This window comes from Podarcis vaucheri (assembly GCF_965113315.1).
Source record: "Podarcis vaucheri genome assembly, chromosome: 1".
NCBI lineage: Eukaryota > Metazoa > Chordata > Lepidosauria > Squamata > Lacertidae > Podarcis > Podarcis vaucheri.
The window spans coordinates 16,396,215-16,414,706 of NC_138759.1; the positions used below are offsets into that span (position 1 = coordinate 16,396,215).

The following is an 18,492-nucleotide window of genomic DNA, read 5'->3' on the forward strand; positions in this document are numbered from 1 at the left end:
AGGCAGAGCCTGACCTTCTGCTCCACCTTCCCTCCATGCAGATGCTGACTACATGGAGTGGAAGAGCAGTTAAAATGGCCAGTCATCTTGCCCCTCAATCTGTCTTCAGCAGAATGTATGAAAGGGGCGTCTATACACAGACGGCTTCTATCCACACGATCAAAGAGCCTGGCTATGCAATGTCCCTACTCACACTGAAGACTCCATAGATCTGTGCATGAACATAAGCCCTTTTGCACACATTCTGCCAACCCCTGGAAAACAGGGATGGGGGAGGAGCTGCATGAAGGTCAGGGATCGGGGCCAAGGGCTACAATTCCCTCCCTCCTCAACACACAGATGCGTTTCAAAGGGGGAATCTGCAAAAAACAACAACACAAAACGAAATAAATCCCTGAAATATGTACGAGGGCAACCCTTATGGCTGCTTTGCCAGTTGTAGCTGCTGCTGAGCATATGATTGTACAACATTTCCCTAAGCTGTGTTAAGTTCAACATACAACGTCTCTTGAAAATATCTCGTCTTCCCTTGGCTCTAGATTAAAGAGTTCGATCGCCATGTTTCAGACCAGTTAGGATACAATATTCAAATAAACAAGGCATCCTGATGGATAAGCAGAGCAGGTTGGGAAGAAATGGGGAGAAAAATGTACTGGCATGTTACACAACTATACTTAAAAATTAAATAGAACAAACATAAAATTATGGCGCATGTGTACATTTGTTAAGATTTCTAAAACTAAAAGTCTTTTTTTTAATAAAAAAGTACCACTTTTTGTCATAGCGAAGCCGTTGTTGCACAATAACTTATACTTAGAAGGAAACGAAAACTTCCCATCTTCCACAAAATATATATAATTATAACATCCACACTGATAGTTTAAGGAAACAAAATTTAAGCAAATATTACATGTAATGTAGCAATCTTTGTGGACCTTTCTAAATCAGAACGTGGTGCCTCGGAACATGAATGCTTGAACTGAAAGGTTAAGCTTTTCCATATAGGAGACAAGACTATGAAACAAAGAAAACAACCAAAAGTTAATAATATTTCCCCCGTTTCATACTGGAACAGTTGCAGGTGATATTCAATTAATGGTGGGGAGGGGAATTCAGTGTCATGTTTTATTGTATTCAGGTTTACAATAAGGTAATCATGAAGAGGCAAAGACATGATTTCTCTTCCTGGGATAGGGATCAAGCCAAAACCCGATCTTTTTCTGATAATGTTTGGTAGGCTTGCTGAAGGGAACAGTGAAACAGGCTTGTACTCTGAGTTAAACCACATGATCAGCAGGTCCACTGTCAGGACTGTACCACTTCAGCTGTAGAGGAGAGGTTACTTGACATAAATGCTCCCTAGAGACACAATCTTAACATGTTCTGGCCTCACTCTCTGGCATGAAAGTTCTCTACGTGGAAGGGTTTTCAAATCTCTCCCAACCAGCAATCTCAAATGTCCAGCAACATATACATCACATGATCATACCTTTCAGCTCTCCGACAGTATGGATTTGAGGCAGACCGTTCAAACCAACCTGGCTATTATATCCTTTGCTAATTTAATATAAAACATTTACATAGATTTTCTTAAAAAATATAAAATTGCACACTGCCTAGTGCTGTGGCTCGATTTTTAAAAAAGGACAGGCCAGGGTTGTTGTTTTTTAAAAATAAATAAATTACTAGGTGGAAATCCAAACCCATAACCTTTTAAATGTAGAACATTGTTAAAACACGCCAATTATTCTTCACCACATCTCTTGGAAGCAGCTACTTTCTACAAGCTTGCCTGGCAGGGAACAGACTCAATTCAATATGGATAGGTGAGGATTTAAAGAAGGGGAAGAAATGGTTCCCAGAGATCGTAATCTAGATCAGATAGCTCAGGCACAAGGAGGTGTCACTTAGGAGTAAAGGAAGGAGGCCAAGATTTTGTCATTTGCGCGCTAGTGTTTTTCAATTTCCCTGTTTCTCAGTAGACTAGCTGGCGTTGTTTTTCAAAAAGCTTTATTGTTTCTTTATGATTTTTGGTGTTATCTATGTATTCTCCTCTTGTTTTGAACCCTGGATAAGAAAACAAGCAACATTATATATCTCGACTTCTCCAACATTTCACCATCAGGCAGCTGCTATGAAGCAAGTCTTGTTTAAAAGGTGCTTCCAAGTGGCTAGAATTAGTCTTGATCTTGGCTGTTCAGGATCCGCTATGCTAGGGACCGGGGAACCTGTTGCTTGCCACATTTGGCAGGACTACAGTTCCCATCAGCCCTAGCCAGCAAGGTCAGGCATGATGGGAGCTAAGGTCCAACACCATCTGAAGGACCACAAGGTCCTTCATCCCTGCAATCAGGGCAAAATGGGCAGCTGGTTGGGCTATTATTTTCAATGAAATTTGTCTACCAGCCGATTGCAATTCCCTTGTGGTTTCAGCCACTGAAAATTATGATAAAGTGCAGTTCTGCCTTCTCATGCATAGTAGAAGTCCCCAGTTATTATTACTGTTATATTATTATTATATTTTTAAAAAGCTTCAGAGCCACCTAAGTACACCACAATGGTTAAAATGCTTACACTGGCTAATGCATGTCGTAAGGAATAAGCCACCCGTTGTGCTTTAACTGCATATATTTTTAATTATCAAAACAGAAGGGACAGACCCTTCCAAAAATAAGGCGTTTACATTACCTCAGGAAACAAGGGTTATTACTAGAAGACCTGTTCCCCCATATATTTGCAGTGGCGTTTGGTGTACCAAACAGAACGTGTCTTAGGACAGCAAGCTTTGATCGGCAGGTTAGTTCGTAGGCAGGGTTTGTGTGTGTCAACTTTAGAAGGCAGAGGCAAATTTTAAATTCAGCGTGACTACCAGCGAAGGGCGCACATGTACATTTGCAGCTGCTGCCGTAAAAAAGGACATGGTAAGAGAAAAGTATTAAAGATAGCTCTTTTTCCATCCAACGAGCGGTAGGTTTATTAAATTGCAAATTAATCCTCCCCTTCGCCCTCAGCATCTCAAAAAGCAGTGCATATTGAGGTTGCAACTTTATTTGAAATTGATTTCTACTTTAAGGGTACTGTGGCAATGAAGTCAACTAAAAACACGCGCACATAAATTAACCCCTGGACATCCCTGATTAAAATTATTTAATTTTGCATCGTTATTACAGCTAATGAAAATATTTAAGAACGCTACGTCCTACATCTTTCAGCTGAAGGGCTCCTTTGGTACCCACGCCGCCTCCATACTGCCGAGTTCAGAAGTCTAAGGAGGAGGAACCTCCAACCTCTCTTCCTCAAGCCAGCTCCGTCCCAGCTCCTAGGAAGTGGAACTTGCCACAACGGCCTTTGCCACACAGCTGGGCTCCGCGTGCTGGAAGGAACTAAGCGACAGCAGCTTGAAGGAGCTCTTGGGGTGGGAGAAAGGAGGGGACAGGGTGTGTGTGTGTGTGTGTGTGTGTGTGTGTCCCCTCTGTTCAAACACACATTTTAAAGGACTGAAGCTCTCTATCCTAATTTGCATCGCAGTGTCATGGCCAAGCAAGCCATTTGCCAAGCGCAGAGACTGTGCAGCCTCTGTTCCTTTCCTTAAGACGACAGAAGTATCAAACAGATGCAGAGGAAGCCCGGAGCGAATGGCAAAGGCTGCTGCTTTTGCCCTAACCCCTTAAGACGGTCAAAGGAACTCAGCTGTGTCAGCATTCGCTGGGAGGTTATAATGAAAGAACACGGGCGTTTGGGTGCATATACATCGATCGACCAACAGATTGTTCCAAAGCAGGTTATAGGCTGCACATTCCCTTTTGCACTAAGTAAGAAGGTCCATTACGACAATAATAATGACGATAATAGAAATCACAACTAAGAACGGAGTTTTCTTTAAAAATAAAAAGGAGCGGAATACAGCTTCTGCATGTGCCAGGAGGCGGGTGGTCTACCGCTTGCAGCCCTGAAATCCCACCGACTTGCCAGGTCCCCTGACTTCAGAGAAGCCACCAGGCCATCCTAGGACATGCTCAATACATGTTTTTGATGGAGAGTTCATTCATATATATATATATATGTATGTATATAATTTTTTTTCAAAAAAGAAAAAGATTTTAAAATGTCACTGTAAGAATAATGATTACACCATAAAGTAAGCTGAAACCACACAAGGCCGTACAGAAATACATACTACTAGGGAGCAAGTTTTAGAAAGGTCCCTGGTTTTAGGGGTCAACCTCTGAGCGTGGGGGGAGCAGGAGGGGGAGGAGAGCTGGCTGGTAAGAGGTTTTTTGCATGCCGGCGCGTAGATGGCTCAAGGAGAAGCTAATGCTTTGAAGTTGGGTGCTGTTGAAGGGCAGAGAGCTTGTCCCAGGAACTGCAGAAGAGCAAATGGAGGCAGTATGGAGGAATGAGGCGAAAATTAAGGCAAATGTAGCACAGGAACAGAAGTGTTTTTGCCTTGGTTTGTGATTTGTTCTCTTCTTCTTCTCTCTCTCTTTTTGGTAATAGCTGCTTGTCCACGGAGATATGATGGCTGTCTTGAGGTTTTGCTAATACCTGATATCATGGATAACCAACAGTAGTCAAAACATCAACATTGTTCTAGGCTACCTGAGTTTCTCATGATGCGGATGTATATCTGACATCCAAAACAGAAGTTGCCTGGAGGAGGAAAGAGAAGGGAGACACAACATTAAAATCGGACGACTCACACAGAGGTCAGATTTCCAAGCCTCGTATCCTGTCCCCAAGGAATCAAAGGTAGCAGGCACCAAAATGAGGGGAGGGGGGGGAAACCCACAGATGGCTGAATTGAGAGCAAGGAGCTGGCAGTTCCCGTCTGCTCCGAGACATCATTCACGGATTTCTCAGTCAATATTCATAAACAAACAGAAAGCTGAAACGTCAAGCTGCATTGCCACTCTTGTCAACGGCACGGCTTTCAGCAGAACATAAGAAGGGAGGGAGATGAGGCAGGAATGTCAACCTCAAAACCCCCTGGGCCCTAGATTTATAAATGTCTATTATGTCTCATGCACAACACTCGAGATATTCCATAATAGAGTCAAAACAAATATAAAAGCCGCACGCACATCAAGCTCACAAAGCAATGAAACAGGGTAGGGGGAGAGAAACGATATGAAAAAGTCGAGCACCATCCGAACTCGTTAGAAAGGGAAGCTTTAGAAATTGGGCCTGACACATCAGAGAAACGCAAGTGTTTGGGTGCACTTTCCCAGGAAGTCAACATTCCATGGAGGGAACTCATGAGCGAGGCTCCCCACTACTGGGAGGGGAGTCACATGGAGACATGCACCCTCTGAGACATGTGAGTCCTAGGACACCAAAGGTCTTGGGAGGTCAAAACCAGAACTTGAATTTTGCTTGGAAGTAAATCGCATGCTTGTCCAGCTGCCACCATGGCAGGCGAATGAGTCTTGGTTCTCCCTGCTTCTATGACAAAGCAGGCTGCAGTGGGAACTCCCAAAGGGACCTTCAGGGAAGCCCAACGCAAAGCACATTGCCCAAAAACACATCACCCCACTGAGGAAGGCACCTCACTCCCACAAGCCGCCATAAGATCTGCCATCATTTGAACAACGTCAAGAATAAACGAATTGATTTTCACTGTTTCTGTCAATAGCAACAACCAGACTTTGGGAACTGACTGCTTTTGGGTTGGTGCTGTGCTGTTTTTGCCATAACTATTTGCATGTTTTAAGCAGATTCTATGTGTGTGTATAGTTTTAATTCTATTAATGTTCAATTGTTTCTTAATGATTGTTTCTTCTATGTTTTTAGCGATTCTTCTTTTTATCTGTAAGCTGCGAAGAAGAAGAAGAAGAAGAAGAAGAGGAGGAGGAGGAGGAGGAGGAGGAGGAGGAGGAGGAGGAGTTGGAGTTGCTTGGGCAATCCAGTCAGAAGAGCAGGGTATAAATATCATCCTCACATGTGAGGAGACGCATTACCCCCAAGGGCCTCCACCAGCCACTTTCTTGTCACAGATTTTACAGAAAACTCAACAAAATCTTTGACGCGGAGTCACAAAGAAAGTTCTTGGTGGACAGTGCGTTTAAATCAGACCTGAGAAAGACAATGATCTTCCATGTACATGCTAGACGCCCCCAGGTTAGCCACACACAATCTTTGGAGGCTGCCAACTTTCTATTTTAATCTGTCCCTGTTATAGTTTTATTGTTGCCAAGATAATTTAACTTGTGCTTTCATTTTTTTTCTTTTCAAATGCAACCCAATTTGCGGCATAGCAGTTGGAAAGCAGGCTTTAATTCTGCCAGCTCCGTGATGGAAGAAAGGTAGGATTAAAGCCTACAAAATAAAATATAAATAAATAAGATACACGCCGAACCCAGAATGACCTTTTTTTCTTTCTTTTTTTGCTATTCTCTGTGCAGCCTATGTTAAAAAGTTGCTGCAGAGCAAACTTTTGCTTCGTTTTGCTGGCCTCAAGGCTATCCTTGGCTCCAGTGAATATTTGACGTTCTCCAAACATGTCAAAACCACAGGCAGTTAGCTGATAATATATGACTGGCCAGCTTCCAAATGACACCGCTAAGTAATAATGTTAGCAAAACACCATCCGAAAAGGAGCCGATTCTGCCAAGGAACTGATTGTCAAGTTTTTGGGAACTAAATCAAGATTGAACTCAAGTTATATCCCTCCTACCTCATCTTCTTCTTCGGAAACTTTAATGGTATTATCTGGCGACTTTACGGGTTTCTGCGTACTAGTTCCGTTCGTCTCTTCTTTGCCATGCTCTGCTTCCCACTCCTGTAGGACTTCGTCTATGTTAAAACGCCGCCGGTAATTTACAAAAAAGTTCTTCACCTGCACCACAGACTTGTTTCCAATCACATCAGAGATTGCCTGAAAATCTCGACCGTATTTCCTGATGGCTAGAGAAAAGGAGAAGAGGTGCTAAGGTTATTATCAGCGCAATAATGGAAGCCTTTAAAGTTTTAATGAATTATTATTATTGCTACAGGGAACCAGGCAGAGGGCCTTCTTGGTAGTGGCGCCCGCCCATAGGACGCACACACATTTCCCCTTCATTTTTGGAGGGGGAAAAGTGCGTCCTATAGGGCACCCGCCCTCCCATCAGATGTCAAAGAGATAAACAACTACCTGACATTTAGAAGACGTCTGAAGGCAGCCCTGTTTAGGGAAGTTTTTAACGTGTGACATTTTAATGTATTTTTAATCTTTGTTGGAAGCCGCCCAGGGTGGCTGGAGAAACCCAGCCAAATGGGCGGGGTAGAAATAATAAATTATTATTATTATTATTATTATTATTATTATTATTATTGACACGTGATGCTTGAATTTGTATTGTTGGGACACTGTGTCCTACGTTACATTACGTTTCTATCCTTCCCATCACCCTCTAAAGTGCTGAGAGCAGTATGCATTCACCCCCATTTCATCCTCTCCACTGGCCCAAGATCACCCAAGTCCAGGATGGACTGTGTGCTGGGATTCCTGAATTGCAGGGGGATGGACTAAATGATCCTCAAGAGTTCCCCTGCCAACTCTACAACTCTGATTTTATTATCTTTGAAGAGGATCCTGCCCATGGTCACGCCAGGGGGCTATGCTCAAGGAACGGTGGCCTTCTCAATAGCAGCACACTCTGTTTAAAACAGATTTCATAAATATTTTATAGCAAACACTGGAAATATCATAAGGTGAAGCAGGACCCTCCTTATGGAACTCTCTGCGACTGATCTGCATCTTTGAGCTTTCAATTCCGCAAACAACTTACGGTGCAACTTTTCACCCAGGGTTTTGAGCCCTTTTGATATACATTTTCTGGGTCTTCAGATCTTTTCTGATTATAGGATTTTTATGTTAAGCCGTTTGAAATTTGCACCATGGTATGCAGGTTGTTTCCCCCCCCCCCAGTGTGTTTCATTATTTATTCTGTGTTCTTGTATCTATATGACAATTTGTGAACAGCTTTGAGTTTTCTTAATGAAGGGTGGGCATATAAACAAAACAATAAACACAAAATACAATTCTGAAATTGTTCCTGGCCCGACAATACTTAGAGCTGCATTGCATCAAACGCATGACAGGCGCTACTAGGTATGAATGGAACAAATAAAATTCATCACCACTGTTAGGCAACAGCCCACAAAACTTTAAAAGTCAGAAAAAAGATTTAAGAAATGCAACCAGGACTGCATGCAACTCTATATTTTTTATATATAAAAAACTGCAGAAAGAAAAGCGGATCTATGCAAGCTGCATGCTTTTTGTTTTATCTCCAATCCCTTTTTGTTTCACTTTTCTATGCCAGTGCATAAGAACTTGTAAAATATCAGTCAAACTTTACTGAAAACAGAAGTAAACAGACCCAAAGCACCACAACCAATACTTGTCCTCTCTGTTCGCCACTGTTGTGGGAGGCGGGTTACGCTGTGGTCCAAGAAAGTGCCTTTTCTGCAGGGGTGTTCTGCATGAGAAATGCCTTCCCCTTAGAAGTGTGCTTGGCCCCAACACTTTCATCCAGTGTTTGAAACTCCCATCGTTCTAGGCGCATTCTGCGATGGGGAATTTCATCAACCCAAGCAGTTTCTGAGCTCCCGGCGCAGTACTGCGCCTAAGATTTCAGATTAAAGCTGCATAGTGGAAGGAAAGGAGGGCCTTTTTCTGCCTCCCCACTTCCAGCTACTCTCTGAAAACTGGAGAAGAGACCCTCTTAAGAATATTAGGGGGGTGGGCAGGAGAAGGACTAGACCATGTGAAAAATGAACGTAATATTTCAGGTGCAGTTCATTCCTTTTCAGCTTTGTATTCTTTGTTATTAAAAAAGCGTGCCTGGACATTCCATTGTTGAGCCCATAACCTAGGTTTAAGGTGCCACTTAGCTCCTAGCTAAAAGTCCTTTGAATAGTGCTACAAATGTATAGGCCTCCTTTTTTTGCTAGCAAACTCCACCTGTGACTTGCGAAACTGCATTGGGCATCGCTACCTGGGTGGAGCCAGAGCTGAGCTATCACAGAGCAACCTCAACCGTAGATTGCAAACCAGACACCCTCCAAACTACCGCGATGGTTTACAGTAAGTATTATTATTATTATTATTATTATTATTATTATTAATAATAATATTAATTTGATTTATATACTGCCCTTTATCAAAAGATCCCAGTGTACAACATTAAACATTTTACGGGGCATCATAAGAAAAACATAAAAGCACAGTAATAGATAGCATCATAATAAAAACGATCATAATAACTGTCAGTCCCCAACACCTTTAACAGGCCACAGGTTACCTAATGGCCAAAGGCCTGGATAAAGGGGAATGTTTTTGCCCAAAGCCTAAAGACATGCAGTGATGACACCAGGAGCCTCTTGATAATATTAAGTAGGAAAGTGGATAAATTCTCTCTGGTTTTCTTTTTCTTTTAAAAAATGTTTTTATTAACAAAGGTTTTAGTTAACAAGGGTACATACAACGGCTCTGTTTTCAATGCACAGTCCTTTCTACAGGTCGGTTGCATTCAACGTGAGACACTTCTATTTACAAAATACTAGTCCAAGACCCTACAAAAATCCCTCAATGCAATCAAAGTCCAATGGGAGCATGATATAGGTTACGAAATAAACCCCACCCACTGGTTTAAACCACCCTTTAAGCTCATCTCAGCCAAAAGATGGGAATTCACCTTGAGACTAATTTATAGATGGTACCTAACACCTCGGAAGCTGGCACTGATACACCCAAAACCTCACCTAAATGCTGGAGAAGTTGCACCACTACAGGATAAAATATCAATGTGGAAGTTCCCCATCACGAAGAAATAGGGTGCCCACTATATATGGCAAACTACAACTCCCATCCTTCCTGATCTTTGATCCTGACGGCTTGGGCTGATGGGAGTTGGGAGTCTCCAGCACATCTGGAGGGCTCCACGTTGACTACTCCGGGGACTGAGACCCACCCTCCAACGCACAGAAATGGGTTTCTGGCACTATACCTTGTACAGCAAGAAGCTGCTCGTCGGTGGTCCAGCGCGCGTTGCATTTCAGCGTAACCTAAGTGTCACGAGAAAGAAAAGGAATCATTTACTTAGGTAACAGATCTGCTTTCAAACCCCGAGCCTGACAAGTGTACACAAATGAAAAAGTTGAACAAATTGCTTGAGCTGCAAGAGGAAAACAGTCATTTGTTAAACAAAGTCCCCATTATTCCTCTGAGCGGTAAGAAAGAAAGAAAGAAAGAATATATTTAGTCAAACGACAGAAGCAATTCATTATCTGAATTAACTGCTGACTGACAGCAGGGAAGAAGGAGGGGTTGAAGTGGGCAGGTGATCTAAGCTCAGGGAATCTCTTCCAGCCCAACCTAGAGATTCCAGGCACTGAATCTGGGACCTTCTCCATGCAAGGTCAATGCTCTGCCATTGAGCGATGGTGGCCATACCCAACAAGTTCGCTTCAAACACCACCCCAACAGAGTTTCATGTTAAAACTAGGCTTCTATGAAATTTTATTTATAGCCCTCCCTTCCACCAAGGAGCTTAAGATGGCAGACGTGATTCAACCCTGCCTTTCATCCTCACAAGAACCCTGGGAAGTGGTTCAGCCAAGAGCTTGTGACTGGTCCATGGTGACTCACTTGAGCTTCAATGTCAGGCTCTCTCAATGTTATGCCTGCTAGCCTGGCTCCACTCCCTGACCTCACATTTCATTTCACTTTTAATTTGTATACCACCTTTGTGTATGCTACTGTACACAAGGCGGTATACAGCAATGAAATGTGCAACAAAGAACACACACATTATAATGATCTGATCCACTACAGAAAGAAAAAATAAAACGGAACTTTGAAATGGAAAGACTTATATCAAACAAAGTAATATTCAGTGATCTATTAGAATATAATAGTAAAAAACATAATCAACTCTCAAAACATTAACAGGTAATAATTAAACAGAAGTTCACTCTTAACAATTGCAATAAATAATTTTTAAAAAATTCCTTCCAGTAGCACCTTAGAGACCAACTAAGTTTGTTACTGGTATGAGCTTTCGTGTGCATGCACACTTCTTCAGATACACAGTGCATGCACACAAAAGCTCATACTAATAACAAACTTAGTTGGTCTCTAAGGTGCTATTGGAAGGATTTTTTTTATTTTGTTTCGACTACGACAGACCGACACGGCTACCTACCTACCTGTCAATAGTTACTAAACTATGATGAATCAAAATAACTGTAAGTCACAATGTATAAAATACCACAATGCATACAAAACCATGTAGGAGGATCAGATTCAGAAACAAAGCCACACAACCTATAAAATCATTAAAAACAAAACAAAACCCTGAACTCCTTGTCTCATATGAGAAAGTCTCGAGGGGGAGCTGGCTATACTCATGGGGGGCTTCTCCATTCAATCTGGCACCAGGATCGTGACATGATTTGATCCCATCGTGTTTGAACAAACCATAGTTTAAGCTAACCATAGTTCACGGGAATGTAAGATGAGTCTGTTGGATCAAAGCTCTTACAATAACTAACCAGCGATGCCTGGGGGAAAGCCTGCAAGGGGAATATGAGAACAGCAGCCTGCAATTCCCAGCAAGTGGTGCTCAGAGTCCAGACATAGACCAGAACTCTGGTTACGCAGAAGTGCACATAGATGCTCCTAATGTCTTCTGTATGGCTGCACCGGGAGGAGGAATGAGCCCCAAGGGAGAGCATGTGAGCCCCAAGGCTGATTCCTGCATTGCTAAAAAGGTGCAGAACCTCTCCCCCCCCCCCATGGAAGCCCTGCATTCTCTCTTGTTAGCCTGCAGGGCGGGAGTAGGCAAGACCAGAGCCAAGAGGAGTGTGGCAATTTCCTCTAATATATATATAATATTTGTACACATTTTTGTTGTTGTTGCTGACTTGCATTCCAAAGTTTGGAGGTGAATTTGAAAGGAAACCTGTGTTTCAATCTGCCTGCTGGTTCAGGAAGTGTGAATTTGGTAAAGACACATCAAAATGAGAACTCATATGAATTTATCACCAGTTAGCGCACATGAAACCAACAGACTTTCAGCACAGCTGCCATCTCACCCCCCCCCTCCTTTGGTTCAAATTCCACTAGGACATAAAGTTACCTCTGGCAGCCGATATTGTTCGACTCCTCCTTCAAGTTTCTCTTTCAGAGCGCTGTTTGTTTGCTTGATATTCTGAATCTGAAAAGAAAAGCTTCGTCTGTCAATAGAGATAACAGAATAAAACATCGCTTCCTTCAGATGGGGTGGGGTGGAGAAGCCCCTGCCAAGCTCTGATCTGCAATTTTCTGAAACGCTTTCTCCTTTCTCTAAAACTTCCTACCTCCCCCCCCCCCCCCCGGTCAGTGCTGTTTTGAGGACTGCAGCTTCGCTTCAGAGCCAAAGGACTCCAGGGAAGAAATGAGAACTTTTAACTAATTTAAGAGGCAAGCCGGCACAAGATCTAAAAGAAAATACCCTTTTCCAGGGCTTCTTTACACACGCACAAAATCTAAGGGAATTGTTAAGTTTCAGAGGCGCAGGTCAAGAGGATCTCGGAGACGGTTTGCAGGCCACGGGTCTCAGTAGGAAATAACTGGGAAAGTACGCCTGGCCTTTGAATTACAGAGAGCGTTTGCCCTCAAAGACCTTTTACGCCGAGAGGCAGCTGGTAACAGTTTAATGCTGACATTTAAAAGCAGAGAATACTTACCTATCCCGCCCTTAAAAAACCCCAACAACACACAGAAAGAGAAAGCAACTTGGTTTTCTAAAAACTAAAAACAACCACAACCACCAGATTATAGAACACAGAAGCCCTGCCTTGGAGCTCTACTGAGACTGTCGCTTTCAGTATACTGTAGGGAAACATTAAAGAGATCCTGGAATCAGATACCAGAAGGGAATCATACAGAAACACCCAGGCCTCCCTTTTGCTTCACCCCATCCATCCATCCACCTACCACCCCAAAGAATCTAGCAATTCAGCTGCTGGGAAGCAACTATAGGAGAGGGAAATCCCCATGTCTGACCCATCAGCAATGCTCTTAAATCTGTGGCATGGCACCTCTGTGCATTTTGCTGAACAGGAGAGGCATGGAGTGGGATGACGGGTTCACTGGCTGCCCCGCTCCTCTTAATTTGGGGTGGGGAACCTGTGGCTCTCCGGATACTGTTGGATTCCCAGTTCCCATCCCCTCTAGGCAACTTGTTCAATAGCTAGGGATGAAGGGAGTTGGGAGTCCCAACAAAAGCATCAGCATGGGACCGCCTCTCCTGGTATGCCCCGCGGAGGACCTTAAGGTCCACAAATTACAACACTTTGTAGGTCCCAAGTCGCAAGGTGGTTAGATTGGTCTCAACCAGGGCCAGGGCCTTTTCAGTACTGGCCCCGACTTGATGGAACGCTCTGTCACAAGAGACTAGGGCCCTGCAGGACTTGACATCTTTCCGCAGTGCCGGCAAGACAAAGCTGTTCCACCTGGCCTTTGGTTTGGACTCAGTCTGACCCTTCTGTTTCCCTCCCCTCATGGTTTTGATCTATGGGCTACTTTTAAAATGAGGCTGCATTTTAAATTGCACTTTAACCTGTATTTTAAATTGGGGGTTTCCCCCCTACTATGTTTTTAATGTAATTTTACTGGTGTTAGCTGCCCTGAGCCCGGCTCTGGCCAGGGAGGGTGGGGTATAAATAAAATTTATTATTACTATTATTATTATTATTATTATTATTATTATTATTATTATTATTGTTATTATTCTACAAAGGGGTCAGAGAGAGCAAAAGTGAAGTCAGCGGGGTGCCATTTCTCCCTTTGGTGGGTTCAGTGTTGGCAAGTTTTCAACTCCCATCCTTCATTTCTCAGTCCTTCATGAGGCATTCATAATCCATGCGGAGCCTATAAATATTTTGTTCAGCTTTTCAAGAGATTCCATTAAACACCAGGGTTCATTTTTCTTACTTCAACCCTTTTATAGCTGTAGCCAGTGCAGGGAAAATAAAAGCCCGGTGTAATGCAAGATATAAACGTAGTAAAATTAATTAGGAAAAGGGAGTATTTGCTTTACTTGATTTCTATTTGTTTGGGGTGAGGGGTTTATCCCACTTATCTGCGCATGGAACCAAAGCGCCATTAAGTGATTGGTAGAAGCAAATGTAGAATGTGGCCAAACAAAAAAGGTTGCATTAACTTCCAGTGCAATTCTGTGCATGTTTACTCACAGGTTCAAGTGTATTTACTCACGGATCAGCACGCATAGGATTGAAGCTTTTGTTCATATTCATAAAGGGCATAAAATATTTGATGCTCTGACCTCTAATTTCTATTATGCTGGAAGTGGATGCTTGGCCAAAGTATAGTCCCTAAATTTTTATTATCAGTAATTAAGGGTGGTGCAACAGGCATAAATCATCCAAATCGGACAATTGATCATTGGTTCAAGAGAAAAGGGAACAAGGCTACAAGTGTCTATATGAAGAAACATGCTTCTGCGTTATTATTATTATTAATTTAGAAAGTGAGAGAAACCTGCCTTTTAAAAAATATGAATGCTGCTCAGTTAATCATGAGTGCAACCAATCAACACACAGCCTCTTCTATTGCACTGATTGGGAGAAAGGCAATTGGAATTCTGCACCATGGACCAATCAGTACATACTAGGAAAAGTCTGGGAGGAGCTTACATCTCCCTTGGCAACAGTTCACACCAGCCATTCACACCATAAAGTGGTATCATACTATTTCATACACTCAACGTCTTCCCCCAAAGAATCTTGGGAGTTGTAGTTTGTCAAGGGTGCTGACAGCTGCTGGGAGACCCCTACTCCTCTCCCAGAGCTACAGTTTCCCGAGTTCCCTGTGAAGAGGGCCTTGATTGTTACGCCACTCTGTGAACTATAGGGGGCAAATAGGGGAATCTCCTAGTAACTCTCAGCACCACAAACTACAGCTCCCAGAATTCTTTGGGGGAAGAAGCCATGACTGTTCAAAATGGAATCATAGTGCTTTAAATACGTGGGGTGAATATATGTGGCACTTGAAAGAACAGAACAATGGACAAAGCATATTTGGGGAGCGAGTTGCCCAAGGGTTGCGATCATAAAATCATGGAATCATAGAGTTCCATCATCTGGCCCAACCCCATGCAATGCAGGGAAGCGAACCTACAACCTTGGCATTCTCAGCACCATGATCCAACCAACTGAGCTACTGGGTTATATCAGTTATATTATAAAAATTTTCTTTCTTAAAATTGGAAGAAAGCCGTTTTAACATAGGAACCTTGAAGATTTGCAGTACGGCATCAACTAGGCCAAATCTGTCACACAGTTCAGACTAGCTGTAATTTGGAGGGGGGTTTTTTGGGTGGGGGGGTAGAGAAATATCTATTGTATAGGAATGGTATGGGCAGGAAAAACAAGTGCTATCCTAGTTTTATTCCTGGATTTGAGAGTATGGAAGATTGCTATATGAGTAAAAGCTGAAGTTGGGAAGGAAATCAAGTCACCAAGTAGGCCAAAAAAAGAAGTTTTTTTTAAAAAATAGTTGGCCGGTACAAAAATGTTCTCCAAACGAAAAAGAAAAAAAAACACCGTCCAGAGTATAAAAAAGAAACTGTGATTTATAGAAGTCTATAGTAGCATCTTGGGGGAAGAGACAGGAAGCTGGCAAACCGCACATTGTACCTTGCTGCACTGTAAATAGAAAGCCAAGATGAAATAATTCCATTCTGAAACATGCTGCTCAGCTGACAGCTTGTTAATCAAGTCTCATCCCGATGCAAAACATCTCGTCCGAGCTATGAATCCTCCGGGGAGGCGCAAAATTGAGACCGATGGCAGCTCCTTTCTTAAAATATGTATGGGATGATTAAAAATAAGCCTTGATTTGTCGCAGGGAAAGCGCTCGTACCTGCCGTTTGATGGAGACCAATTCCATATCCAGTTGCCTCAGCAAGGTGGTAGCAGCTGTCGCGTTGGCGGAGACTGCCTCCACATCTTCTTGAGAAAGGAACATTCCTTTGGGAGGTTTCCTCTTGGCTCTGTTCTTAGCTGCCTGGGTACTGTGCTTTTCCTTCTTCACCTGAGGAACTGTTTCCACCAGGGGAACCTGCAAAGTAGAAATCTGCCATACGTTAAGCCGGGATAATTCACTTCAAACCATAATCCACACATACAACTGTTTAAGAGGCCTACAAACCTGTAATTTGTCTGATTGTGGTGGCTGATCATTGCAAGGAGTGCAGCTGCCACATTACTGGCGCTAGGCCTGGGTGATATCTGGTTTTCAACTTTGTGATATACCACCATCGCAGAATAAAAAAGAAAGGCAAAGGACCCCTGACAGTTAAGTCCAGTCACAGACGACTCTGGGGTTGCGGCGCTCATCTCGCTTTCACGCCAAGGAGCCGGCGTTTGTCTGCAGACAGTTTTTCCAGGTCATGTGGCCAGCATGACTAAGCCGCTTCTGGCACAACAGAACACCGAAACCAGAGCAGCGCATGGAAACGCAGTTTACCTTTCTGCCGGAGTGGTACCTATTTATCTACTTGCACTTTTTGGCGTGCTTTCGAACTGCTAGGTTGCCAGGAGGATCATGGGGATTCGAACCGCCAACCTTCTGATCGGCAAGCCCAAGAGGCTCAGTGGTTTAGACCACAGTGCCACCCGTGTCCCACAATGTCTCAAATAAGGATGGAGCTATGTGGAGGCATTGGCTGGCTTTGCAGTTTTTCTTACATTGTGATTTTCACATAGCGCGCACACAAACACGTTGTGATTCGCGATATATTGCCAGGTTAAAAATTATGAAACCAGTATCTTGATATGAACTTCAAACCGGTTGTGGAAGATGTATAGATATATCACCCAGCCCTAACTGGCCCCACATGCAGGGACCAGCTTGTACACACCAGCGACTCCATGGGATAGCCCCATATGTGTAATGGGAGAGGCTAGAAACATCGGAAGTTCCCTTATACCAAGTCCGACCAAAATGACCCATCTAGTCCCTCAAGGACTGTCTCTCTTCCTATGAACCAACCTAGACCCTGAGATCATCCTCTGAGGCCCTTCTTTGTGTGGTGATACGAAAACGGGTCTTCTCTGGGGTGGCTCCCCATTTGTGGAATGCTCTCCCCAGGGAAATTTGCCTGGTGCCTTCACTGCATACATTTAGGCACCAGGCAAAACACTGGGCTGATTAACATCTGATATCCTTAAATGTGTTGTGGGAGGGAGGATTGCTCAACTTTATTATGTGTTTTGTGTTTTTTATGTTGTACAGTCATACCTCGGGTTACAGATGGTTCGGGTTGCGCGATTTTGGGTTGCGCACTGTGCCGAACCCGGAAGTACCGAAACAGGTTACTTCTGGGTTTTGGCGCTTGCACATGCGCAGAAGCGCTAAATCACACTTTGCGCATAAGTGCCGAATCACGACCCGCGTGTGCACAGACGCACCGCTGCGGGTGCGAATTCTGCGGGTTGTGAATGTGCTTCCCGCACGGATCCCGTTCGCAACCCGAGAGTCCGCTGTATTTTTATGCCCTGAAGTTATAGACTGGCTGGATGGAGAGGAGTGTTAAGAAGAACTGGCCGTGGAACCCCTAGGGGAAGAAGACTCAGAGCCAGGGGACTGGTGGTAGGACAACAATGAGTGGTCAGAAGGAGAAGACGGGGAGGAGGGGGTGTCGGAAGCTTTAGAGGTAACAGGGTTTGGTGAGCAGGAAGATGCTATGGCAGAGAGCGGTTCAGATGTATGGACAATCTTGCCATGCAAATTGTTTGGGATTAGCAGACCAGCCCCCAGCATGGTGGGGGAAATGTGGACTCCCTGGGAGGAACCACCTTCACAGCACTACTGCAGCCACCACGAAGGCTGACATGGTTCTTACGGGTAACAAATTGGAACTCTGGGCCTGCTTGACATACATACGATGGTGACCCCAGTGCTGTTAACCATGCTTGCACTGCATCTGTCAGAACGAGGCTGGCATCATTAACAATAGCATGTAGATATGCTAAGGCATTTCGTATTTTCCAGGAAGATGTTGTATTTGCATTATTTAGGGAAGAGTGGAACAGGGAATTAGAATGTACAATATGACCCGAACAATGGAAGATTGCTTTGGAATCTAGACAGAATGTTTCTTCTGATTTAAAAATTGGGGGTTTCAGGTAAGCTGGATTCCATAACATCTCTACAAGAAATTGCTGTCAAGCTCAGATATAGGCTGAAAGTGCAATGCAGGAAATGCCTCGTTGAGGCATATAATGTGGGCCAGTGCAGCAAAATACTTGCTGTCTGTATTAATCCTGTATTGGAAAAATCCTTCATATTTGTGGGTGTTCGTGTACTTTTAAATTATTCCCCCGTCGTATGGGGACTAACAACAGGACAACAAAAATGGAATCTGTGAGTCCTTATGGTGACTAAGTGACTTACACTTAAGCCTGGAGGAATAAATACCATCTATTATGTAATGATCT

At 43.5% G+C, this 18,492-nt stretch overlaps 1 protein-coding gene across 2 annotated transcripts in view; it reads right to left on the reverse strand.

Moving 5' to 3' along the window:
• Positions 1–4,087: 4,087 nt before the first annotated feature.
• RCOR1 (REST corepressor 1) overlaps positions 4,088–18,492 on the reverse strand; it is a 146,156-nt gene continuing 131,751 nt past the window's right edge. Inside the window, exons 8-12 of one of the 2 annotated variants that reach the window (XM_082218450.1) lie at positions 15,914–16,111; positions 12,126–12,203; positions 9,993–10,050; positions 6,674–6,903; positions 4,088–4,650 (exon numbers count right to left, since the gene is read on the reverse strand). In XM_082218450.1, the coding sequence (XP_082074576.1) occupies positions 4,609–4,650; positions 6,674–6,903; positions 9,993–10,050; positions 12,126–12,203; positions 15,914–16,111 (606 nt within the window). In that variant the 3' untranslated portion in view covers positions 4,088–4,608. Of the gene's footprint in view, positions 4,651–6,673; positions 6,904–9,992; positions 10,051–12,125; positions 12,204–15,913; positions 16,127–18,492 lie in introns of both variants that reach the window. The other variant, XM_082218449.1, reaches the window with a different exon arrangement.